At 45.5% G+C, this 26,562-nt stretch overlaps 1 protein-coding gene across 1 annotated transcript in view; it reads left to right on the top strand.

Annotated features, from left to right (window-relative positions):
* Nucleotides 1-26,562, top strand: part of TEX10 (testis expressed 10) — a 926,719-nt gene that overhangs the window by 856,726 nt on the left and 43,431 nt on the right. The window contains exon 13 of the mRNA XM_069620605.1: nucleotides 4,779-4,989. Coding sequence (XP_069476706.1) covers nucleotides 4,779-4,989 — 211 coding nt within the window. The remainder of the gene's footprint in view (nucleotides 1-4,778; nucleotides 4,990-26,562) is intronic.

The raw sequence follows: 26,562 nt of genomic DNA, 5'->3' as shown, positions 1-26,562 counted from the left end.
TCACCAGCGTTTGATACTCTTGGCCATGCTATATTGTTAAATAGATTAAAGAAGGCTGCTTTTACTGAACCTCCAGTAGACTGGTTCAGATCGGTCCTTATCAACAGAAAGTCTAGAGTGAAAGTGGGGGACAGTTTCTCAGGACAGATTCTCGTATCCAGAGACCATAAACTGTGGAGTGCCACAGGGCTCTTGTGTCTCAACCTTGCTCTTTAACATGTACATCACACCATTGCATGACCTACTTATCGAAAAGGGTGTTGTGTTCCAGTTTGAAAAGGGTGTCATGCTCATATGAGGATAGTGTCTTTTATCAGAGATGCATTTACAGAAATTGCAAGATGGATGTCAGCCAACTGGTTGGGTCTTAAAGGAGAATCTCTCTAAAATGTTGTTGTTTCAAAATGTTGGCCATAAAACATACATATACATATCGTTTATTAAAAAATGTTCATATGTAAAGTAACAAGTTAAGTCCTGCTTTTTAATACCTTGCAGGCATCAGTTTTGTAGGCAGAGACAGTGTAATCCGTTTCTTTAATTCTCTGAACAGGCGACATTAATCAATCACGAGTCCCCTCCAGGGACCTCACTCTTGTTACTGCTGCTAGGGCAGAGCATTGAAACACAGACACGTTCACAGGACAGCCAGTCCTAATGAATGTCATCCAAATACAGCAAACAAGCCCTTTTCGGCAAAATCTTGCTGAAAGGGGTTTGTTTGCTGTATTAGTGTGGTATTCGTAGGACTGGCTGTCTTTGAACGAGGCAAACACATCTTGTTTATTTAACAGGGCGTGTTTGCCTTGCTCTGATTTGACATGCGTGGTCCAGTGGTGAAAGGGTTAGCCCTTTCAACCACGTGACTTGGGTTAGAGTCCCAGCCTGTCTTTTTTTCTGAATGCTTCAAATTTTGTTTTTAAAATTTGATACACCAGAAAAAGACAGACAGGAACTCCAACCCAGGTCGCATGGCTGAAAGGGGCTTACCCCTTCACCACTGGACCACACAAGTCCCTGCCAATCTTAGTGCTGTTTTCCGTGTTGTTGATTTGCTACTCATCATATGAACTTTTTTTGTTTTTAAAGATGTGTATATATTGACTTTTTTATGGCCAGAATTTTGAAACAATAACATTTCTGAAAGAACTTCTCCTTTGATCAATCCAAAACAAAAATACTTTTTATTCCAACGGCTAAGATCATTCATAAGGAGCCTTCAAAATGTATGGTGCTTGATGAACTGGCTGTTCAGTGCACATTTTAGATCAAAGTCCCTCCGTATTTCTTTTAATTCTGCTATGTTGTTTGCCTCCCATTTATCTGATAATCTTAAAACGGATAAGGCCTTTGATTTCAGAGGATAACTGCACCATTTTAGTCAGCGCTATTAGAGAAGCAAAATTGGACAACAGCAGTTGTCTTTTTGCTGGCTTAACAAAATAGGCCATCAGGAGATTACAATCCTTAAAAAATGCCATGGTCAAAGGTGAATGCTCAAAATTGTATGTCCCCATTCCTGAGAAGATTACACTGGCTCCCTATCGTATTAAATTTAAACTTCTGACTACCATCCTCAAAACAATTTATTGTAAATCTCGCGCTTATCTAAAAAAGAGATCTCTGGTCTGTCACCTTTAGACCACTGAGATCTACAATGTGCCATACGTTGGCAGCTCCAAGATGGACGAAGTCTAAAGCTTAAGGATGCTCTTGCACCGTTGTAGGTATTACATTGTGGAACTGTCTCCGACTGTATCGGAGAAAGCGATTCCTTAATTAAATGTAGAAAAAAAGTGAAAGCCTTTGTGTTTTAGTGGAGCTGCCTTCTGTTTTTATTGTTCTTTCTGTGGTCGAGCGCTGAGAAATCCATTGGGTAGTAGCGCAAGCACAAATAAACAAGCATTTGCCAGCCAGCCAATCAAGACTGGTTGCACATTCAAACCTTCCCAGGCAAACACACAGGATACGGATTCATACATCTGGACGATTTCGGCATGGCTGCTCTGAGCTGCCAACCTGGAGTCTCAGGAAGGACATGGCCATATGTGGCACACATTGTGGAGTCTCACTGGACTTTTAATTGTAGGTCGCTATTTTAATATGGACCTACTGGAAACAAACCTGTGTTCCCTTATCAGAAAATGGTTGCTGCAGCTTAAACACAGAGGAGCTGCCATCAGATGGTAAGTTAACGCAAGGAGCCAAACAGTGCAACCTGGCAGGGAAACAATCAGGGTACCTTTGGGGCACCCTGAGACGTGCTTCTTAGAAACTTTCAGTGACACACACCATGAGTTACGTCACCAGTTAGGCTCCAGCCGAGGACTCCCTAGAGAAAAGGTCAGTAAACTGTGATGGAGAAAAGCAAAAATGACTGGACTCATGTGAGTCACAGTTTAGGCCTTTCATCCTAAATCTCCCTAACTCTGCTGTGCTTGTATGGGACTGGCTCAGCAACTGATTGGTAGGATGTATTGAGAGTCTTGGATAGCTGCAAGGTGGGGGCTATCCCACTTGCAGCCTTTGGTTTGTTGGGTCTTTCACTCATTGTGTTTTTCCTGTTGCAATTTTTACTCTAACTCCCAGTTGTATGGCCCAAGGCAGGTTTCTTTGTAACATACAATCTCTGTGATCATTCTTTGACCATGCACCACCGGGCCTGTAACTGCAGACCTCGTTACAGGTGTGATATATGCGATCTGAGAGGTTGCCAAGAGGTAAATCATGTTGTCTATCATTGCTCCCTCTTTTGTATTGGTGTCTCTCAGACATTCAAGCAAACCAAAAGAAAAAGCAGTTGGTGTCTGATAGCTAGAACAACTTAGTTTGCTTGCTAATGCTGCAAAGACATTGAATCCTTTGACCCTTTATCCAAGAACCTTTGCTTTCTTCATCACCTGATTGTGTAACATTTAGTTAGAGACTGTCATCAGCATATTTGTTCCTCCATAATCTTGTATGCTTTGGCACATCTCTGGCACTGTCTGCTTTCCCTCGAACCTGGGAAATACAGGCAAGTATGATGCCAGAGTCTGTGTCAAGACTTGATTGTCGTGAAGATTAGAGAGGCCTCCGTCCCCAAGTACCACACAGGGAGAGATAAAATGACTGTGTGATCCTTGAGGCCACAGGTGGGAGATGCTGGAATGCCGGAACCACGTAACACTGGAAAACCCCAAGGCTGATGTAAGGCAAACAAGTATTAGTACAAACAATCACAGCAACGGTATACGGAATGGGTTGGTAATGTCAGGGAAGAGGTTTACCTAAGTGTAGTAGTAAGGTCACTGCTAACCACACAGTGACCTGGGATACAGTTGCGTGGGCAGCACCCTAAGTTGATGGCAATGGTGACCTTAGAAGGGTAACCGGGGTGGTCACCGCTGTGTATGTGGAACACCAGTTACTGGGCACACCTGCAATTGTTGGCGTGGTCCTTGATGAAACAAAAAAACCATAGGAATGATCCGAGCAAAAACGTGGATTCAGGTAAGTTCGTGAGAGGAGCAGATCAATCCAGGGTAGAGCAAAGAGGTCCGGTAAGACAGTCCTTGAGTCAAAATAGCCAGAGATCCATAAGAAGTGCCAAATCAGAAGAAGACAAAGGAAGTCTGTATTTCGAGTTCCGTGTTGGAGTTATCCAGGAATCAAGGTTTGAGTTGAGAGCGTCAAACAGTCGGAAAAGAAACAGCTGTGAAGCAATGTGCGCTCACGAGAAATCGGCTTTTATCCCGCTGTTTCCTTGTCACGTGACCCGAAACATGGTCACGTGATCGGGACCTCCTTGTCACGTGGTCCGGAAACGAACGTGACCGCCTGACCCAATACGCCACGGCAGTTGCCTATGCAGGAACGGATACAATCGGGACCGATTGTGACCTCCACTGTAATGAAAGGTACCATGCCATAAACGAGGATTGCGGGCCCCAAGCTGCTCGCGTGGCCCCCGTCCTGCATATGTACTAAAGGTGGAAAATGTTGGAATCGGGCGTGCTATGGGGAATCTAGCGGGTGTGGGAACATGATGTATGACAGTCTGGAGCTTAAAGTGAAAAAGTTGCATTTTCAGCATGTATACGTTTGGACATCACTCCTGCAGCTTTAAAAGTCATGTAGAGATGTACAAGAGGAGGGTGCACTCAAATGACAAATCTGCCTTCCCACTGTCCGCCTGCATCCAGTTTGTTTTTAGTCTTTACAGCTACTGAAAAGCAGAAAGCCATTTGGTTATACAGGACTTAACTCTGGCCTTGCCACCATACTGCCCACTGCCTCATCCTCCATCCCATTTTTCAAAAAAATAAGTTTGAGAAGTTGCCTTATGGTCCAAATGTAGCTGCCAGTGCAAGTACCTATTCTATTTTTGTATTTCTTTCTCCAAATGTGTGTGTCATTTCTTTGTTTGCTAAAAGTATTTTCTGTGCATTGGAAATCGCACTACAAGTCCAACTAAATCTGACATGGGAAAATGTGTACTGCTAAATGTGCATAAAGAATATAAAGGGACAAATTACAGTTGTTTCACAATTGACTAGTTGCACTGCAACTTGGTTATGCTGCATTGTCTTTAAATTGCCGTACTGCGTGGCATGTTTCTAGATTTAAAATATGTGGCTGCACATTCTCTTTGCCTCTGTCCGCCCCTAAAATGTGAAGGGTCTGTTTAACTTTGATTACTGCCTATTGATCTTATTCTTTGGCTATCTGAGAAAACAATCCGGACAGTGAAGTGTGTGTATTCTTCCATGTCACAAAAATGTATTGTTTCTCTGCAGGGATGTGCTCTGGAGGACCTGCGTTTCATTTCTTTCTGCCCTCCCTCGTGTACTACGGCTGACGTTGCAGAGCTTTCAAGTGAGCAGATTGCACCTGCAAGAGTTACCTGTTATTTCTAAGCTGCTTAGTCTTCTGCTACAACAAGGGCATCTCCGAGTTCACATGATACCGAATGCTCTTCTGGTGCAACAGATTGTTCAGGATATTACGGTAAGAGAGAGATGCAGTTTTGCTCAGCGATGCTGATAACGCTCTGTATGTCAGGATTGATGTATAAGCAGGTGACACCTGTTACTTTTTTTCAACTGATATATCTGGACTTAGCTGGCAGAATTAATTCTGCCAGTATTATACTGTACCATTGTGAAGCAGTTTAAACTATTGTGTTGAATAGCTGCTGGTTTAGCACACTATTTCCACACTGTGTCAGGTAAGTAATAGACCACGCCTACTTTACTTTAGTATATTTATTTAGCGCACCTAATGACCCGGAAGCTTGCGGGCACGGACAGCAAGTAACATGTAATACAAACAATAGGGCTTCCAAAAAAAAAAAAAAATTAACAGAGCCTAGCTGTTTTGCCAATCACATATTTTAATATATTCATATATGGCTTGATCTAGTAATGTGTAGGGCCAGCAAGCTATTTACTGGTGAGTTCTAAGGCACCGCAAGCTGCCAACGAATTACTTCAGTTACAGCTCTCAAGTTTCCTGTGCCCATGTGCCAGAAGGCTATCCAGTACTGTTTTTTCTTGGATTTCTGGTACTTGCAATTTTTCTAAATTTGAAATGGGAAACAAAAAATAAGTTCCAGCATTCAAAGGGGAAAAAATTGCACTGGATGGTCTTCTCATCTATGGCCAAGGGTAACTTGAGAGCACTGCATGAGAGCATGCTCTTTGCTATGACAGCAGCCTAGAGAGAAAATATTGTTTCTCAACCAGTTTTACTACACGTTGTGAGGAACCAGAGGGTGTCTTCAGTTCTTTTGCCCCAGTAACATTTTCTCAGTTGGCCAGGGAAAGGGCATCACTTTTGGATCCGGACCCTGGGGGTGGATATGCGAGGGAGGATCACCTGGGTCGAGAAGACTTGGGCAGAGGACGTCCTTAGGTGAGACATGATATCCCCAATTTCCCTTCCAAAACAAACCCTCCATCCCCCAAGCCTTTATAGGCTTTTGTCAGCCCTTTCCCTGTGATTCCCCTAAAGTGTTCCCCAAATTGCACCAGTATGGTACTTGGAGGAAAAGGAGAGGACACCCAGAACACATCTTAGCTTTGTGAAAGCGCACTTTCAACAACCCCAGTCAAGTACTGGGACGAGGAGGGCGGCGACAACAGGAGCAATTCAGGACTGCTGCTTTGATGGTGAGCGGTCTAGTCCTTTTTGGTATGAGAATGGAGGCGGCAGCTTTGAAAGCTGCAGGCACGAAAGAAATGGAATCCTATGTGGGAGGATACCCACAAACTGCTAGGTGCCGGCAGACCTCTCTGGTGTTGCAGGAGAAGCGCTCGAGACCTGTGGAAAAGTGCAGAATGTATGCAGCTGGAAGCAAAGGTACAGGACCCTGGAGGCCGGTGGCAAGCCGCAAGGAGGGGCCGGTGGGACTGAGGGAAACAGTTGTGAGAGTCCTGCTTCACAAAGGCAGCACTGCTGGCTGTGCGCGAGCCACAGAAGACCACTTGGAGAAGACGCGAGGGACCGCACGGAGAGTGGGAATCCCGTGGTGGCAAAGGGCCTAGTGAGGAGTCGTAAAACCGACCGGTGAGTGAAACCAGAGAGGGTGAGCACCGGACTGGCAGGCGGTCATAGAAATAAAGCTATGAACATTACTATAAATGGAAAACGTGCAGTGCCCTGCAAGTTAAGATGTTTTTTAATACTGACCGAAATGAAGGCGAGTTGGGAACACACAGGCATCTTGAAAGTAGTGAAAGAAAGCTTGTGAATTTTACTGAAAGAAGTTTGTGAACTGCATTGAAACGATGTACTGCATTAACTGAAAACAAGTGCTAGCAAAGCCAAGAGAGCACAGAGAGTTGTGTGCAGGCTACGAGAAATCCAGCATTGGTTCAAGCCAAGAAAGTGCAAATAACTGTATGTTAAAAGGAAATGGGCATTGACAAGAGCCAAGAGAATATATAAGTGCATGATGGTAAGCCAAGCCACAATACAGTCTCGGGTGAGTGTGACACAGGTAAATGAAACAAGCCTAATTTCTGAGGAGAAGCAGTGGACTAGTGTTAATGGAAAAGCAGTCAAGGAGGGGCACCTGTTGCGTGGCCTGTAGTTGGTGGATCGTGTGGTCCGACAACTGCGCCTAGACCAGGAACCCCTGAATGGAAAAGCCGCTGAAAACGCCCATAAAGAAGCTTGTTTTGAAGTCGTGTTGTTTTGAAAGCCAGAAGATTTGAACTCTTGGGGAAGGGGAGCCCTATGCTTGATTTACTATTTTGAATTTGGAGGAGGGGAGCTGATTACAAGCCAGAGAGCTATAAGAAGAAGCTCTGAACTTTACTTTTTAGGATTGGGGATGAAAGCCAGAGATGGAAATGTTCGAGGGAGAAAAGACTGAAGATTATTTTTCTGAAATAACCTTGGGTCTTTTCTCCCCTGAACATTTCCGACTTGGCCCCTGCCCCCGCCTACACCCCCAGCGCCCTACTTACCTTGATGCTGACTCGCTGTCTCCCTGCAACGCATGTTCCCTTTCACTTCCGTGATTGTGAACTGGTGCCGCAGGGTCCTTTCTTTTTCTTTTTCCTTTTTTTTTGGGACCGGCTGTGGGGGACACCCCTGCAACCTCCACTCACAATATAGTGAGCGAGGGTGCGGGGGATACTCCTGCAGAACTTTTCGGTCGTTCAGTATTTTTGAACTACCGAAATTAGGCCAAATCTTCCATTCAATCTTTTAATCTGTCTTTTTGGCCGATTCCAATTTGAACACTATTCCTTTTTACGCAGACATCCCTGCACATTGAATGCAGTTAGTTGCGAGGGCAAGTGTAGCTCTTTGGACACAGACCGATCTTTTACTTTGGACTTCCTGATGCAGCCTATCCTAGTTTTCTTTAGGAAGGGAAATCCCACCTTACCATAGGGCAAGTTAGGCATTAATCCACCCTTCCTTTTTAAGTTAATAAAACTTTGTCGAACAACTTGAACTTCTTGTCTGTGTCTGACTCATGATGCCTTCACAAAGTGCTATCGAATTTCTTGTCTTTCTTTACTGTGTTCCCTACAGGGGTTTTCATTTTTCTTACACTTTCCTAAAGACACGTTAGAAAATATTTTCACGTGTAAAAAGGATCGACCACATCCATATTATAATTTTGTTTTACGTACTCTCTAGAAGCAAAACAAAAGATCACACATTTGAGTTGTATATTGGTCCAATGAAAATAGCCCATATTCTCCTTCATGCATGCATGCATCAACGCAGATGGCAAAGCAATCTTTGTTGCATTTTCTTTCTTCCTCACTAGCCCAACCAACTTCCTTTTACTTATTGAGTCAACCGAGTGTCTGGGCACCTTGCAAGTGGCATTGGTGTGCCGTATAAATCCCAGTTCCACAGAATAACATTATATATTTGATCCTCTTGATGCATGGTTGCTGCTTAAAATCTAAGTCACATCTATAGAAATCCAAGAAGTGTTGATATAGGTTAATGTATGACAGCATATCAGTCAACAGGTATACAGGGCTCATCTAGGGATATAGAAAGAGAAAGGTTGAGTATAGGTGCACACCTGGTTCAATAAAGATTGTTAGGTTGTTTGAAGTTGTATTCAGATAATTTTAGGTGCTGGGGAGGAACTGGAGTCATGGCACAAAACCCCGACACATAAAACGAAAAAAGAAAAGGATTCAACCTAGGAATCCTCCCGTCCCCTGCACACTTTTGGGAGTTTGGATCAAGTCCAATACTGTTATTTTTATACATCAACAGAATGTTTAAGGAGTAATACTTCATAAAAGGAAATGTCAATAGACAAAATTATACAAAAACATTTTTTATATATCACAAATAATGTGGTTCAATTCTTTCGACATGAAATTTACAACATAAAGAAGCACAAATTGTATCAAAAGATCACATCAAGTTTGGAGAGAAAATTTTTGGGGAAAAAGCGAAAAATAATTTTTTCTGAAGAAAGAGATGTATACATATGGAGTCCAATTCAATTGGCGACGCGTTTCGAGGATACTTTCCTCTTCTTCATATGGCCCAAATTGGATTTTCTTTTCGCCTTTTCCTACTTCCACCTTCGATTCCACTGCTGGCTTAACTTCCTCACTGGGTCCTTGATTGTGTTCCTCTCTTTCCTGTTGCCACCTCTCCAGCTCCTCCTCTACGCCTTCTCCGGTCTCCAAAGTATCTTTGGCAACCCTACCCTCCAGCAATCTTCCCCCCCAGCCTCATCCAAACAAGAGCTGCCTGCTTCTGCCAAACACAGGAGGATTCCTAGGTTGAATCCTTTTCTTTTTTCATCTAGGGATATATGCATAATAGTACTGCCTATCAATGTAAATGGCTATTACTGCAGGAAGGCGCATCATAAGGGTATGTCCATTGACTATCGGCAAGCGAATGACCTTGACACGCAGTCCTGCACACATTATGCCAGAATAAATATGTTGTGTAGTGATTAAGGATGCAAATGCATCACCACCAGCAGAGGACCTGGCAAGGGAGGGGCTGTTCAGATGGATTTCTCAAATCTGGCCTGGTGGACAGATTTTAAGAGACCACCCTTGCTATAGTGAACAGAGGAATTCTGAACTGTTAGCCAAAACCCAATCAAGGTAGCAATGGAGAGCATTCAAGGCTATTCTCAGGAGAGCGTGAGTGGGGTCAGGGCTCCACAGTGAAGCACACAATAATTTACTTTAGACAGGAATGTATAAAAATGCAGTATTTATTGAAGGCCTTAAACACACACTAAAAAATGAATCAAGCAGGTGATCTTGCACAACGCTCAATAATACACATATCTACAGTCACCATAGGTTCTTAAAATGCATTTAATGACTTAAATCAACAAAGTGATGCAGTAAAGATGGAACTAAGTCACAAGTGATATTCTCTAACCTCAGCAGTGTAATCCCTAAGAAGAGTGGGGCTTTGTGCCCAAAAGTCACAGGCGCCACAGTGCGTCTCCCCAGAATGTATCTGTAGCAAGTAAGTACTTGTGTTGGTGATTGTTCAAAAGAAGAGATGCAACAAAGTTACTACGTAAATTGTGTTCTTATCTTTCGGATTGTACTACTCCGGTTCAACAACCAAAAAGCAGTGGAATGGGAGGATACAAAGAGACGTGTTCTCAGTGTTATCCTATGGAGGACATAGGGTGACAAATACGTTGTCGCGTTCTCTCCCCCACCCCCATCTCACATTCCTCCATATGTCTGGATTGTTCGATTGGGGGTTGCTGGAGGTTGGATTTCCAGCTGTTTATTCTGGTGAGAGGTGCCCAGGAGCTGCCGGTGCAAGGATTCTTCCCGTCGGGTCCAGGAGCAGAGAGCGACCCTTGGCGATGGAGGAATGCAAGATTCAACAATGCAGCCCTCTTCAGGACACTTCACAGGACAGGGAAAGGCGAGTTCAAGCTGCGGCCACTGCACACAGACGATGGCAGGTGTCCCTCCAGTCACAGTTGTAGAAGTTCTTCCAGGACAGGATCCCTTGTGGCTGATTTATACAATAAGCTGGTGACAACCAAGTTCCGGCTGCAAACGTGGAACGGCAACTGCTCTAGCGAGGTAGCCCACTGGAGAGCTAGACAGTTCACTGGGTGTTCCGTGGACACTTCCAAAGGCTCGGGACAGCCTGATCTTTCGAACACGTCGAGACTGGTTGGTTCCACGAGTCCAGGGGTTGAAGCACTGCACAGAGACTTTGCAGATCAGGTAGTCCAACAGGGCCTCACCGGGCCAGACGCAAGGAGGGATGCTGGGTCTCTTCGGGGGTCTTCTTTGGATCTACAGTCAGATATTCTTTTACAAGGGATTCTTGTCTCCAAAGCGTATCTGAAGAAATGCCTGCAGGAGTCCTTTTCCTATCTAAAACCCAGTCTGGAAGCAAGTCCAAGCCCACCAATGGTAAGGATCTGCACCATTCAAATTGCCAGTAGTTGTCCAATCAGGGTTAACTATTGGTTTCACTCATGCCCACACACCTAGTCTCACTGGCACCACCTATGCCACACACACAAAGGAATCACTAGCCTGCGAAAGCTGCAGCTTTACCAGACAACTACATGACCGTAAATGGGATTTGTGGCAAGGCAGGAGGAAGGCCAAACAGCAATATGGCAAAAGTACAAGCACAAATCTTATGGTCTGGCCGTTTTAGGACACTAGTCCCGTTTAGCAGCCATACACGGGAAACACAAATGTGCACACTAGAAATAACCAAAAAAGCTACAACTATAATTGCTGCCACCAGCTTGTCTTTAAGCACATACAAAATTAACCCAAAAATCTCAAGTATAAAATGCTAGGGTGATTCAAAGGTATCCCTGTTGCACTGCATTGTAAGATGCTGAGTGCAATGTTAAAAGGTAAAGGTACAAGAGTTCAAAAGGGAAACAATGCATCCCAGAACTGATAGTTTGAGGGTTTGATCAGTTTCCCCATAACTAATGAGCAACTTGCAGGGGAATTGAAGGCTTTCCTTCTCTTTAAAAGTCAGAACAGGTTAAAAAATAAAGCAAACAATTTTGGGGGTCCATAGAAACTATAGAGGAAAGGTTGCCAAAAGTTGTCTCTTATCTAACAATGGGGAATATTGCGGTTTACTTGGTAAATGATGCAACGTATATATGTAAAATGCTCACGGTTTACAATAAGCATCTGCTACCTTGTTTTTTTGTGTTCTCTTTTTTTCATAAAAAGACAGATGTATTTGAAAAAGAAACCCAAGAAGCGTGTATGGTTGCAAGCGTTTCAGAGACTTTTAATCTCTTTTAGGTAAAGTTGGTCTAGACCATTGGGAATTGATTGATTTATTTATTTATCGAGCACTTTACACCAAGGCGCTGTACAATGGAACAACAAAATACAGAGTAATAACAACAACATAACAATGTGAGCAAAGTGGCAACTTGAATCATTCAACAACAAAACAGTGCAAAGAGCAATTGACTGAGAGGGGGGAGAAGTGGAGTGGGAACAGGAGAGTAAAGGGAGGGGCGGTGAAGGATTGAGTGAGTGTAGAAGGAAGGGAGAGAGAGAGTGTAAAATAGAAAGGGAAGGTGGTAAGGGAGGGGAGGGATTAGAAGAGGGGAAAGAGGGGGGAGTAGAGAGGGCAGGGGAGGCTTCAAGGTGGGGATTGGAGGAGGAAGGATTTAAGGGAAGTGCGAAATGAGATGAGGGTAGTGGAAGGGCGGATTGAGAGGGGGAGGGAGTTCCAATGCAAGAAGTTGGAAAGAGCGGAACCGGGAGGAAGCACAGGGGGGAAGGAGGTACAGAGAGAAGGAAGTGGTCAGCGGAACGAAGGGAGTGAGAGGGGGAGTAGAAGGAGAGAAGGGAGGAGAGATAAGGAGGGGCAAGACCATGAAGGGATTTGAATACAAGGCAGAGAAAGTGGAATTTTAGTTGTAGGTAGAAAGGTAGCCAGCCTAGTCGAGAGAGCGAAGAGGAAATGGAGTCATGGGAGGTAAGGAGACAGAGGGTTCGAATGGCAGAGTGGTATATAGATTTAAGAGGGGCAAGCTGAGATGAGGGAAGACCAAAAATTATAGAGGAGCAGTAGAAGAGGTGGGAAAAGATGAGTGAGGAGATTAGGAGTTTGGTAGCATGGAATGTGAGGGAGGGACGGATTTTGCGAATATTGTAGAGGTGGTATCTGCAGGAGCGGGAGGTGGGTGAAATGTGTTGCGAGAAGGTGAGAGAGGAGTCAAAAAGAACACCTCCATTGCGAGCATGAGTGGAGATATGGAGATTGGAAGGAGGAAAGTGGATAAACGGGGGAGGAGAGTGAGGGGGGAAGAGGGTTAGCGGGGAAGAAAAGGACTTCGGTTTTATCATTGTTAAGTGAGAGAAAGCAGGAGGACATCCAGTTCTTGATGGCTGTGAGACAAGAGGAGAGTTTAAGGTGGCGGTCAGGTGTGAAGGAGGAGAAAGAGTTGGGTGTCCACATAGAAATGATGGGAGATACCAAAAGAGGAGATGACAGGGGCAATGAGGGAGGTATAGAGAGAGAAGAGGAAAGGGCCAAGTACAGAGCCTTGAGGAACACCGTAAATAATGGGGAAGGAAGGAGAGGTCTGGCCTCCCCATGAAACAGCAAAGGAACGAGAGGAAAGGTAAGAGGATAGCCATTTTAGAACAGGGCCTTTGAACCCCAAGGAGGAGAGAGTGTGGAGCAGGAGAGGATGATCGACAGTGTCAAAAGCGGCAGAGAGATCAAGGAGAATAAGTATGGAGGATTGCTTTGCATGGCGAGCAGAGAGGAGCGAGTTGAGAATCGAGGTGAGAGCAGTTTCAGTGGAATGTTTGGGACGGAAGCCAGATTGGAAAGGAGGAAGGAGAGAGGAAGTCGAGACAAAGGAAGAGAGTTGAGAGTAGGCGAGGCGTTCAAGGAGTTTAGAAAGGAAAGGCAGAAGAGAGATAGGTCTGTAGCTGCCAGTGAGCAGTGGATCAGCAGAGGGTTTCTTAAGAATAGGAATGATCGTTGCATGTTTGAAAGCAGAGGGAAAGATAGATGAGGAGAGGCAGGAGTTGAAGAAAGTGGTAAGGGATAAGAATAGGGTAAATTTTAGGGATGAGAACGGAGAGGGTCAGAGGGGGCGGCTGTGGGGTGGGCTTTGGATAGAAGGGAGAAGACTTCGGAAGGGGAAACAGATGAGAAAACAGACATGCTGGAAGAAGGAGGAGAGGGGGGAGGAGAAGAGAGGGAGTCGGAGAGGGAGTTAATTTTTTGCCTGAGTGTGATGATTTTGGAGGAAAAGTAGTTGGCGAAGTCAGAGGGAGAAAGTGTGGAATTAGATGAGGGGTCGGGAGAGGGAGGAGAGAGGAGGAGGGAAAGAGTTTGAAAAATCCGACGAGGATGTGAGGCTTGAGACTGTAGAAGGTTAGAGTAGTAGAAGGATTTGGCCATAGCAAGGCAAGAGTTGTAAAGTGCATGGTAAGAGAAGTTAAGAGGTTTGATTAGAAAGCAAGGGAGTTTTGAGCCAAAGTCTTTCAAGACGCCTGAGAAGGCGCCGCATAGAACGAAGATGGGAGGTAAGCCAGGGTTGAGAAGGTTTCTGACTGGGGCGGAAGAGAGAAAGGGGATAGAGATGGTTAAGGGCAGTGGAGATGGAAGATGAGAGGAGAGAGCATCATCAGAAGAGAGTAGTGCAAAGTCATGGTGAGATGAAGGGGACGAAGAGCAGGTGTCAGAGAAGGGGGTAGTGTCGAAATCATGCAGGTCACGACGTGAGTAGATTGGAGCTGAGGGATTAGTAATAGTGGAAGATGAGCGAGGAGAAAGGGAGAACTAGAGTAATGCATGGTCAGAGAGCTAGACAGGGAGAGAGCAGACAGGGGAGGAGGGATAGGAGGAGTTGAAGATGAGGTCAAGAGTGGAACCAGAGGAGTGAGTAGGGGAAGAAGGAAGGGGGAGAGGAGGTAGGAGTCAAGTATAGAGAGGAGGGGAGAAGATTGGGGGGAGAAGGAAGATGGATGTTAAGATCGCCACGCACAGTTAGAGGAGAGGGGGAGGGAGAAATAAGTGAGAGGAGGTGATCCAGGTCTTCAAAGAAGGAGGAGAGAGGGCCAGGGGGACGATAGATGATCAGGAAGGAAATAGGGTGGGGAGAGGAGAATGATTTGTAGAGGAATTCAAAGGAAGGGAAGGTGTGAAGAGATGGGGATGAGGAGGAGGAGGAGGTGTATTTGGAGTTGTACAGGAGAGCGACGCCTCCACCGCGCCCAGAGGGGCATGGAGTATGGAGGAAGAGGTCATTGGGGAAGCTGGGACAGAGGTATTATGAGGGGGAATCCAGCTTTCCGTTAGGCAGAGGAAATGAAGGTTAAGACGAAAGAATAGATAGAGTGTCGCAGCGGTTTTATTACAGATGGATCTGGCATTCCAGAGAGCAGTATTGATGAGGTCAGCATGGTTGGAAGTGGGAGGGTAGAGAAGGTAGGGACGGTGAGAAAGGGAAGGAGGGTGGCTAAGAGAGCGGGGAAGCGGATAGTGGAGGGGACTAGGCATCAAGAGGAGCGAGGAGAGGAGAAAGGAGAGGAGTAGAGAGGAGTAGAGGGGAAGGAGGGGAGAGGGGGAAGGGGGAGAAGTGGAAGGAAGAAATGACAGATCGCATAGGGTCAGGGGGAGTAGGTACTGGGGAATCAAGTTGGGGAGACCAAATGGAGATGGTTCAAAGGTGGACTCGAGTCAGTGGTGTGAGACAGCCGGGAGGGGCTAAAAGAGTCAGATGGTGCAAGTTCGCTTGACTGAGATTAGAGGAGTCCAGGTGCTTGAGGCAGGAAAATGGGGAGGAAGTTCTGAATTGTAGCAGGACGTCACAGGTCCAGTGATGAAAGTTTACCGGCAGGACCCAATATTGTATGAATATTGGGAATGGTTGATAGGACCCACATGCAGCTACATTTATTTAAGGATTTTTTCATTACATCTGTCACAGGCCAAGGATCAGCAATGGTTCAAGACGAACAGGTTAAAAAAATGTATCTTTCTTTAGTCAAAACTCAAGTTGTCGTAAAGCTATTGGTATAATCAGGAGGGGCTACAACAAAACAATGATAAACTCCACATAATGGTATAAAGGTTCAAGGGAAACGCAAGCAAGTGATGCCAACAGGCGAATGTACAAAAGTCTGACCTGGGTCCTGATTCCCAGTTCCATAAGGTACAACTGTTCAGGGTTGAATCCCCCTGAATGTTTCAGAATTACTCCCAGTTCTTGTGGTCCCCAAGAGTCCCAGACCCTCTGTCTCGATTATTAATAGTAGCTCGCCCTCCATGTGTTTGTGGCTCAACGTCCAGTTTACAGTTGATTTCTTCCCTGTCTGTCCCAGGTGGATTTACAAGCTGTAGTGATTTTCATCACAAGCCAAGGGAGGTATGCATATCTCGTTGCCCTGGCAGGCTAACGTCAAAAGGGGGTGGGTGATGAATAACACAGCCTAAAGTCTGTTTTCTTTCAGCCTCCATCCTAGATGAGCCTAGCAATATGCCATGGCACGCGTCCTCCCCCAATTGGGAACAGATGGCTCTTTTCTTTTTCTTCGATCGCTTTTCTTTTTCTAACATTTCTATTCCTTTAAGGGTCCCTGGGTTATTGGTGCCCAGCCAACCGCTAGGCTAACTCTGTCTCTTTCGATCAACCAGTATCAGGGTCAGAACTGCTAGCATGCTGTGGGCAAGAGTCGTCCTTGCCAGCCTGAAGACTGTGTCTTCCCTTAATTTCTCAGAACTCTTTTCCACTGCCTATCAGAAGTCTCCCTCTCTCCTCCTTACTTTCTTTTGCTGTCTTTGCCGATACTGACCCGACCTTCACACACATCTGCTTCTTTTCTTCTTAATCTCTCCCTCTTCCAACACAAACTTCTCCCTCAGTTTCTGCTTCTCATGTTCTCCTTGATCTATCTAGCTCACCCTTTCCCTCGTATTCCTGCCATCATCTTACTCGATGTTTCTCAATGCCGGCTCCAACCTCTTGCTCACACCTTCTTTCATCCTTCTTTTAAATACTCTAGACAAATCTGCTTCTCCAACCTCCCTCTAAAGTCACAAACTTTGGTCCTCACCCAGCCTCTTTTTATACTCCAGCCAAGTGGTCTTCAAACTTTTTTTGCCTGTGCCCCCACTGAGCAAAATATGGTCAGGCCAGGCTCCTCCAAAAATGCCAAATGACATTAAGTCTAAATGGCTATGAACTATTGCGTGCCGTCGCCGCACCCTACTCCCAGTATAGTGCCTGGGCTCCCCTACCTGCCCCCATCAGTCTCTGGGATCCCTCATTGCACTCCTTACCCAGTCCCAGGGCTCTCCCCACCCCACCACATACCCTGGGCTCTCCCCACCCTGATCCCACCACTGTGCCATGGCTCCAACCATCCGGCTCCCACCACAGTCCATGGGGTCGCCCCACCCCTCTCCCAGCACATGGATTACTAACATCTGAAGGATTGCAATGTTCAGGGGATTGGCACAGAGATAATGATCCATTCACCCTAATGTCTGCATGGGTAGCTTCAGTGACATAGGGATAGAGAGCCTTTGATCTTAAGGACTGTATTGTAAGGGAGTTTGGACATGCCTTTAGAGCGTTTTCCTTGAGCACTGGATTGTCAGGAGTCTGACACAGACATATAAAGCCTTTCACCTCATGGTCTGCATCGTTCGACTGATTGTCTCAGGGGCAACAGAGACCATCACCCTAAATGTTGTTTTGGTCATTTGACTTATACAGGGAGGCAGAGCCTTTCATTCTTAGGACTTTATTGTTCTGGGGGGGACAGGGATACATATCTTTTCACCACAAGGACTGTATATGGTTTAGGGGATTGGCAGATAGATGCATAGCCTTTCATCTTAAAGACTGTTGTTCAGGGTATTGGCACAGGGATGCCAAGCATTTTACTTTAAGAGTTAGATTATTCGGTAGAGTGTCATATAGATACAGTGTATTTTTGCTTATGATAACGGATGCCACATTGGTTCAGTGTGAGCATGCAGAAGCACCTACTCCCTGGGACAACCACAGAGATACAAAGCATAACACCTTTTGGATTGGATACATTTCTGAATTGAAAATGAGCCACTTAAAGAACAAGATTAGATTGTGAGATTGCTACATTGATGCAGAGCCTTTCACCTCTAGAACAGGATATTTCAGGGGACCAGCAAAAGCATACAGAGCCTTTCACCTCCATGTCATGTTTCAGGCGACCAGCAATGGGATACACCTTCCTCTCAGGCTGGGTTACCGGGGCAGGTGGAGGGGGTAGGGAGCACGCCACAGTTTGAATACCTCTGCTCTAGTCTATGGGGAAATTGAGACATTGAGTTGACCGGGTCCGCCTAGGACCAGTCAGCGGTGGGAGCCGGGGATTGGTTTGATTTTGTTCTCCTGCAGATCAGGTCTTCCGAGTATTGGGTTAATGATTTACTGTGGACCTGCAGCAATAAGGAGAGACACCATCTTGAAGTCGGAGGCCCTATTATGTTGGGACCCTGACTCAGCCATAGCATAGCCTCCCTGTACTTAACTGTAGTCTCCACCTCTTCCTTCTGTCTGATGTCCCCAACTGGAAAGCACTCTCTCCTCCACCAATCAAACTGGTGAATCTGTGACCGCTTCTGCAGTCCCACTTACTCTTGTGCCTGTTCTTTTAAATGATTCTTACTAAGATTGCGATCCTGGTTTGCTACTGTCCTGTTGTTTTCTAGGTCCGTATTTCCTTAAAACATAATTGCTTCTTGGCACTAGAAAAAGATAGCAGAAAAAAATAACTGGAACGTGGCAGGCTTGCAGATGACCAGATGGTCATAAACATTCCTGCTTGCTAGAGTGAGCCAGTTTCCAAGGTGGACGGCTAAATTGGCAATTGCTTAGCCACTGGGCCTTTATAGAGCAGTGTTTAAAGAAGCAAGGAAGAGCAAAGAGTTGGTGGTACACAGGCAACTACAAGCCGGTGCCACCTGTAGAGGGTGCCAAAGGTGCCGCTTTGTCCCTGCAAATATAAAGTCTTCTCAATGAAAGGAGGAGGGGGACAGAAAACACTTGTGTATAGGCGCGTTACAAATGCCATATCATAAATATAACTTTACTTGGTGCAACATAAATCCTTGCATCTATCCTGAGCGCTCCACCCCACCCTCTTCGCTTTTCCTCGTTCTACCCAGCCCTACTGGCCTTGCCTTCCCACCCCTTGCGTCAGAGGGTGAGTGGAAAGAGTGAGGCGGTGGAAGGGTGGGCTTATGCCAATTTAGCATGCAAGTCGGATGTCGAGAGTGTGGCTAAGGGAGGGACTGCAGGTGAGGATACAAAGGCATGCTGGAGAGAGCAAGGATGGGGCTAGGAGTGGCAGGTGGACATTGTGAGAGGATAGGCTTGGGAGATGGATGAAGTGAGAATAAGGATATACAGTTGAAATAAGGGTCAGAAGTCAGGGTGTAGATATCCAGGACCTGGGAGGAAGGATGGTGTGGAGAGGGGAGGGGTGAGGATACTGGGGTGGAGTGGAGTGACGGAAGTGTAACGACAAGTTGCTGGTTGCACGTCAGTTGAATTTATTAACAAGTTGCAGGAACTGTAAAGACTCCAATCCATTCAAGTGAGAACAGCAAACCAACTGACTGCAACCAAACCATAACATTCTACAGAATAAATAGAACAATCCATATTACATATCAACATTCCACATACACTCAAGCAAATTACAATACACCTCCCCCTTTACCACACACAATTCCAGACGTGTGATAACAAGCAATGTACAATCAAAATGCTCAAAGCATATGTGCCCTCGCCACTGTGATTGAAAATGACGACGCAACAAGCACAACTATATACATGTGATATAATATCGTGGGAGCACGCATGAAGAGGAATACCCAGGACAGGTTGTAGGATGGTTAGCAGGCTGAACTCTCTCCGCTATTACTTCTCTGTGGATATGTTTACACTCTAATCACGCACCCTTACAGCACCTCTCAATACTTAGGGCACCTGCACAGGTTCGGTATACAGCACATCTCCCTTCCTTTTTACAACCCCCTTCTTGATGCATACCCTATCTCCCACTTCAATTTCCAGCCCTTTCCTTCCTGACCTCTCATTCACTTTCCTTACCCACTCATCTTTCTTCTTAACCATCCTCTCACTTCCACAACACAATCTTATTCTCGCGCCCTCCCCAACCACGGCGGTGAGACCGTAGTGTTCGGCTTCCTTCCCCTCATCAACTCAAACCTACTCAATCCCGTATGAGAATGAAGAGCAAATCGTAAAGCATATAGTTGTTATGCTCACCTGGCTCCCACAGGGGCATCGATCTGAACTGGACAGCTGCGGTCTCCACCAAAGTGACGCGTAAGCCGAGATGACGGACTGGACTGGCCCACCTAGATTTGTTTGCTTGGCCGGTAGGAATATTCTTCTGCAAATGGAGAAAGGGAATTAACCACCCGTGGAGTTGAGCGTTAACCCCCCCCCCCCCCACTCCCGCTGTTCTCCTTCTCCCCACTGATCACCTTTGATGTCCCCTCTTATAGTCTCACCTGATGGTTTGGAAAGATGAGCTCTCCATCCTGCATTGAGCGCAGGGGCGCGTAGATAACCAGTTGCTTCAATGGCTCGAAGGAATTGGTGAGTTCCAGAACTATATTGACTCTGAGATTCCCTGCAAGACGCCGTTAAGTATGTAGTTCGTAAGAGTTCAAATGTCTGACTTCCACTCTTGTCCGATTCCTTGTAGGATGCAGCTTGACCCTAGCGAAGAGTTCCTCGTGGCAACCGGTAATATTCAGGTAAGGATTTGTATTATCCAACACAGTTCGATGAAATAATGTCAATATGTAACCTGTTGCTTTCTCCCTTATTCAGATGCTGAGAGAAAGTATGAAGTCTCGGGGAATAATGCCTCTGGCGGTAAAATCAGGTAAGTCTATTGTGGTGAGGAGGTTTCCCCTTGTTTGTCCCTTTGTTTCACCTTGCTGTCCTTTTGTTTCCCCTTAGGGGCCGGGGTTCAGCGAGGATGCAGTGGAAGCTGCGCCGACCCGTGAAGAGGAATAGTACCCCCGGTGGTAAAATCAGGTAAGTCTATGGGGGGTAACTAATAATGCCTCTGTGTATTCCCTTGGCTCACCTTGCTGTTCTTGTCTTCCCCTTAGGTGCCGGAGTGCGGCGGGAACATGCAGAAGAATGCGGTGGAATGTGAAGATGCTGCGAAGGCCAGTGAGTTCAGCACGGCGCTGTAGCAGGCGAGGCGACGCGCATAAAATAACTTCTTTCTTCCAGCTCGAAGGCGCAATGGATCGGGAATTCAGGTAAGGATCAAAGGTATTGCTCTTGTTCTAACCTTTTCTCCTTCTTTCTCCCTTTTTGTAGGAGCTCCAGACTCGAGGCGGGCGTGGCAGAAGACTGGATGCAGACTTGCAGGCACGGTGAGCGTTACGCTGCTGGATGCAGAATAACGTGAAGCGTGTGCTGCTCTTCGGGCGTGGTTTAAATAGCCTCCAAAGTAGTCCCAGGTAAGTATTCCTCCCCAGCCCCACCCGAGTAAAAAATAGTCCCTAGGTAAAGTAGTCCCTTCCAAGCCTCTTTTGGCTTGGAGCTCTTGCAGCATGTTCTGCATCAGGTAAGTTTGCAGCATGGGCTGCATCAGGTAAGTTTGAATCTATGGCGCCAGGACTGACTCTCCATATGAGCCTGGCGCCATAGACGCCAGGACTGCACCCAAATAGCCCCTAGCAGGGGTTGTTGGGCTTGCTTGGAATAACTTGATGCCTGCTTCCGGGGTTGCTGGACTTGGTCTGGGTCCCCGGGGGTAGGCATCATGACAATAGTCTATTCCTCACAGCCATCTTTTTTTCCTTCTCACAAGCACTCGCCATCCGTACCGCTTCCACCACACACTGATTGCCTCTTTTTACATCCTGTTGGTTTGTGGTTGGTACAGCACCACTTTGTCTCACAACACACCATTCCAGGCATTCTTGGAAATATTCTCTGATAGATTATCTCCCATTATCGGTCAAAATGAACACAGGGAAACCTTCCCTCTCAAAGATTCTCTGTAGAAACTCAACCATACTCTGCGCTGTATGTCCAGCACAATCTGAAACTCTGTCCACCTCGAGAACAAATCCACCAGAACAATCATAAATCTTCCACGGCCACTCCCCATCATAATTGGGCCTACGCTATCCATCGCCAACTCACTCCATACTTTGCCTGGTGCATCAACGTTCACCATGGGTTCTTTCTTTGCTACAATATTCTTCCCAGATACATCACACTCAATACACTTTCCTACCATCTTTTTCACATCTTGATCAAATCCCGAGCACCAATACTCTCATCTCAAAACTCTTTTGGTTTTATACACACCAATATGTCCTCACCTTTAAGAAATTGGAAACCACCACGCGATCCCATCGATACAAAATGCCATTCCTCACACTTAACTCAGATCTCACTTCCCACAATGACCTCTCCTTGCCACTCAAGTCTTTTTTCCACCCTTCATGAACAAAACACATAACACGCACAAAAGTCTCCTCTGCCCTCAACGCTCCTACCCATTCCTCTCGGGTAATCGCGTCTTAGTGGGGTCATCCACTCTGAATATTTCACACGATACACATCTACTCTCCTTTCTTGCCAATTTGCTACACACTGCATCGTATGCTTCACCCTTTTTGCTATCGCCACCACCTACTCTAAGTCTAGCTCGTCCCTTAGCCATATTCCCTCTTATTTTGTCATTTGAACAATGGATCATGTATTGATCTTGTATGTGTTGTCTAGTTTCTCTCTGAACTTGCAGTTCACGGCACAGTGGCGCAATGCTGTTATGTACTCTTCAACATTCTCTCCCTCTCGCTGCTCCCTTAATCGAAAGTTATACCTCTCTAATACAGTACTAGTCTTAACATCGAAATGACAGTTGAGTTTCATTAATGCATTGTCAAAGTCGCTGACCCTGCTTTCCTGATCAATATCAGGGATTTCTGGTGTAGTTTCATAAATCCTCTGGCCCTCATGTCCAAGAAAGTTCATCAAGAGAGAGACTTTACTCTCAGCTGAGATACTGTTGCCACATGCCGCTTTCATATAGTGTATAAAGCCTTTCTTCCAGACTGCCCACTTGATCTTCACAGGGTCGGGACTCGCCATAAACACTGGCGGTCCAGGGACTTCCGCTACAGCCATTCCTGCAGTGGTGCTTTCCCTCACTCACAAGTCAACAGCTACTTGTGACAGCAATGCACTTTATGCCTCCCTATAACTGATTCTTCTCCTGTATTATGTCAGTGCTTGCCTTGATACCACTGCCAAATGTGTGTGATTTATACCACACAATGAACACACAGGCCATCTCCGCCGTGACAACACATTAAACACTCTGTTTGCGTGTGTATTCTTTGTCCTCACCTTGGGTTTTTCAATTGACCTGGTTGCCCCTCAGCACTGCAGTTCGGACGTCTTAGGTTTGCGCCCCTCCCCTAGGGCGCTGGGCGCACACGTACACTTTTCCTCCTTTCCTTTCTTTGTCACGCAGGCCACACAGTAATGTCGCTGCAGCTGTGTATTGCCAGTCAGCTGAGTTTCTGATTTTCCTGTTTGCTGCGGCGTGTTGCTATGGATGTGCGAGCATGCATGTTAGTCAGTAATGTCACCACGGCAGCGTAGCGCTTGTCAGCTGCTCTGCGTGGTTGTTGCGACTAGTTGTTGCGACTGGTTGCCATGGACGCGCACAGCCACGCCACAGGCACGCGTGTGTGCATCTAATGGGGGTATCACTTCCTAGCTCTATTCATCCTTCACGATAACCGTATAGGGACTTGGTGGGCGTGCACCACGCTTACTGTGTCCCTCTGCCGTTGCAAAGCACTACCTCTCTCCCCTGCTTAGATGCTGCGTTTACGTTGCTGTTCTCCCTCCTTGAGCGGCCAACGCCGTTCACTGCTTCGTAATGCTGCTCCTGCGATCATCTGTATTGGCTCCTTGTCTTCAAAGCTGTTTTCTGGATACGCTGAATGGAGGGGGTCTGCCATGGCATCCCATCCTCGTCGCCAATGTAAAGACGAGTGCCACAAGTTCTGGTTGCACGTCAGTGGAATTTATTAAGTTGCAGGAACAGTAAAGACCCCCAATCCATTCAAGGGAGAACAGCAAACCAACTGACTGCAACCAAACCAATACATTCCACAGAATCAGTAGAACAATCCATATTACATATCAACATTCCACATACACTGAAGCTGTTAAGGATTTCAATCAGGCAACACACACCTTGGTCTCGGGCTAGTATGTAGCACACAACTGAGATGCTTTTCTGCTTATTTTATGCAGATTCAATTTGAGATGGTACACAACTCGTATCACACCCCCTTTTCAAATAACCAGGGTCACAATGGACCGTGAACCAGGCTGATTTGTGAAATGTAATATTTATTTATTTTAAATGCAAAATAAATCATACCATTTTTAATATGGGGCAGCAATCACCAATGGGGTGATAATTACAGTGAGGATGTATGCAATACACTTGGTTTAACCTTCTAGTGGAACATGTACACAACACCAGGGAAGAGGAGCACTTTTTGATTTAGGAAAGATAGCACCCAAGTTAGGATTTCCCCCTGAAATGTTCCCTCAGCCCACAAATAATAAATTCTGAATGGATGGAAAGACACAGCAGGTAATCGGGAATAAGAGGCAGAAAACGGAATCCAAATCCGACCTTCCCTCACCAAATAACAGTGGAAAAAGGATTTTAAACCCCTTGCAATGTTATGCAATGACACTCGGAAATGGACAAATTATTAATGTGCGGTTAAAACTTTAAGGTAAATACAATTTCTCACTAAAGCAATAATGCATAGATACTAACAATCACAAGCAATGGATTACCAAGATCATACAAGTGAAAACTGAGTGGAAAGTTTAAAACATGTTGCAATGACACATGTGAAAGTTGCGTTTCCTTTAAATTCCTGTGTAAATTCACCCAAATGGTTTTTGATAAAAACGGGTGAAATACTCTGATTTGGAGTGCGGTTTCTGGGCTGGGAATAGATATCACAGGTACAACATAGAGGTGACAATAGATCTCTAGCTGGTGAATTTAGAGAGATTTGGAAGGTAGAGTGAGGTTCCATTTTTAGGAAAATAGAGCAGTGAAAAGGAGAAATCGGTTTTTAAAAGTGAAAGGCAAAGTGTACTTAAACTAGATTTAATGGCTAAGAAAAGTGGAATGCCACCCGTGAATATCAAAGTTACGCTGCAGTTGTAACCCTTCACGCAGTGTACCCCTTTTCTTGAGGGACAATTTATGCATTTAATCAAAATATCACTAGTGACTTTATGATCTATGCAAGAAAGGAATGAAGATAAAAGTGGCGCTAACGCTTGGAGATCAAGGGCAAGAACACAGAGAATTCTGACAGTTTTAACAAGTTACCAGGATAAGGATAGAATGGTATAGAGAGTGGGATAAGGAGAAATGCAAGACAAAGTAGACTCTGGATTTCTATCGGGTAGGGATTATACTTACAGTCCACTTTTAGTTTTGGGATTTTTGGACCGTCAATGGTTCTGGTCACTACACGGCAGCACGCCTGCAAAGTACAGCTGGGCAAAAGACAGCTGGGCAGGTCGGGTCACTGGAGGTAAATTCTGGTCACTGGATGGCACATGTACCTCTGGATGCAGTTAGTGGGCAAGCAGTTAGTGTTAGCAAGCCAGGCTGGTTCAGGATGCTTCCCAAAGAATACCACAGCTTTCCACTTTTTAATGGGAGATTAGTGGGTTGATTCTGGATCAAGGGCCATGCTGGTAATAGGATCAGGACTGCTTGGGTTTTGCAGTGGGCCCTAGAGTAGGGTTAGCAATGCTTTGGCCTTGTAGTTGGGAGCTGGACTCAGCAGGATGAATGAAACAGGAACGGAACGCCGGTGCAGGAAAATCAGGAAGAGTGTGTGTCTAGAGTCTTGTCAGGGACTCTTATTTATAATGCACAGTGACATCATCCAAGTATATGGCTGGGCAGGCTTAGCTAAGCACACCTCAGGAGGGCAGATTTATGGTGTGGGTTTACAATTTTCAAAAATCTCCCAGTTATTTTAGCCAAAATCCGATTTTGCCACAAACAGTAGATTTATGCAGTTGAAATCTCTTAGCAAATTATATACACAGGTTACATATTTAATGTAGAGCATAGCACTCCAACTCTGCAATCCGTGAGACATTGTTTCACCCTTTTAATACTTTTTGGTATTTTTGAGTATGAACAATTTGGCCTAAAATTCCATAACTTTATACACATGTGTGGATTGACATAATGGATGCAAGTATAAAAATGTGCATTGGCATTATGGATAGTTTCCTTGTAATCCCTGATTCTTTGCCATTTTGGTTCCCAAGGGGTCAGTGAATTCTACCATGACTTCAATGAAAGCCCTTAAAATCACGTTTAAACTGAAAACATTTTAAGAAGTCTTGCTGCAGAGATAAGTCTTTACATTTTTATTCATAAATAGTCTTTGGAAGCAAATGGCAGTCCTTTTGTCTGTCACTGGACCATTGTTTTCTTTCGTCAGCTGCCACCAAGTGTCCTTTCCTCTAGGGCAAGGTTGGTGTTTCCCATCTGGATTGAAGGTGTATTGCGCCCCCCCGACCCCCACCCCCACTTCCTTGTCCTGGAAATCCCATTGTCAGTGGGTTCAGCCTAGATTACATTCTGTCCAACCCAATATTTATCACTGGGGTGTTAGTATCTGCCGAGAGAGGCCCTCCTGTTTGGTAGCATCCTCCCCAAACCCCCCCAACAAACCTATTTTTCTTTTGGAACTTGCAAAATCCAGCCAGTATTGTTTAACAGTTTTACTTTCTTATATTTGGTCCTGAATTAAACAAGCCAGTTGAATAAAGTAACCCATGTGTGTATTTTCCCCAGCAACAAACCCCTTCACATTGCTAGATAATGACAGGCTTTCATTTAACAGTTTACTTTTAAAACAGGCCTTTCTCTTCTTGAGTCTGCAAAGCCCATTTTACATGTGTGGTGAAAAGCTGGCATTTCTTTT

The sequence above is a fragment of the Ambystoma mexicanum genome, chromosome 5q (genome assembly GCF_040938575.1).
Source record: "Ambystoma mexicanum isolate Mex_15411 chromosome 5q, UKY_AmexF1_1, whole genome shotgun sequence".
Lineage (NCBI taxonomy): Eukaryota > Metazoa > Chordata > Amphibia > Caudata > Ambystomatidae > Ambystoma > Ambystoma mexicanum.
Note: the sequence above shows the minus strand (reverse complement) of the source record. Positions and strands in the feature narration are given on the sequence as shown.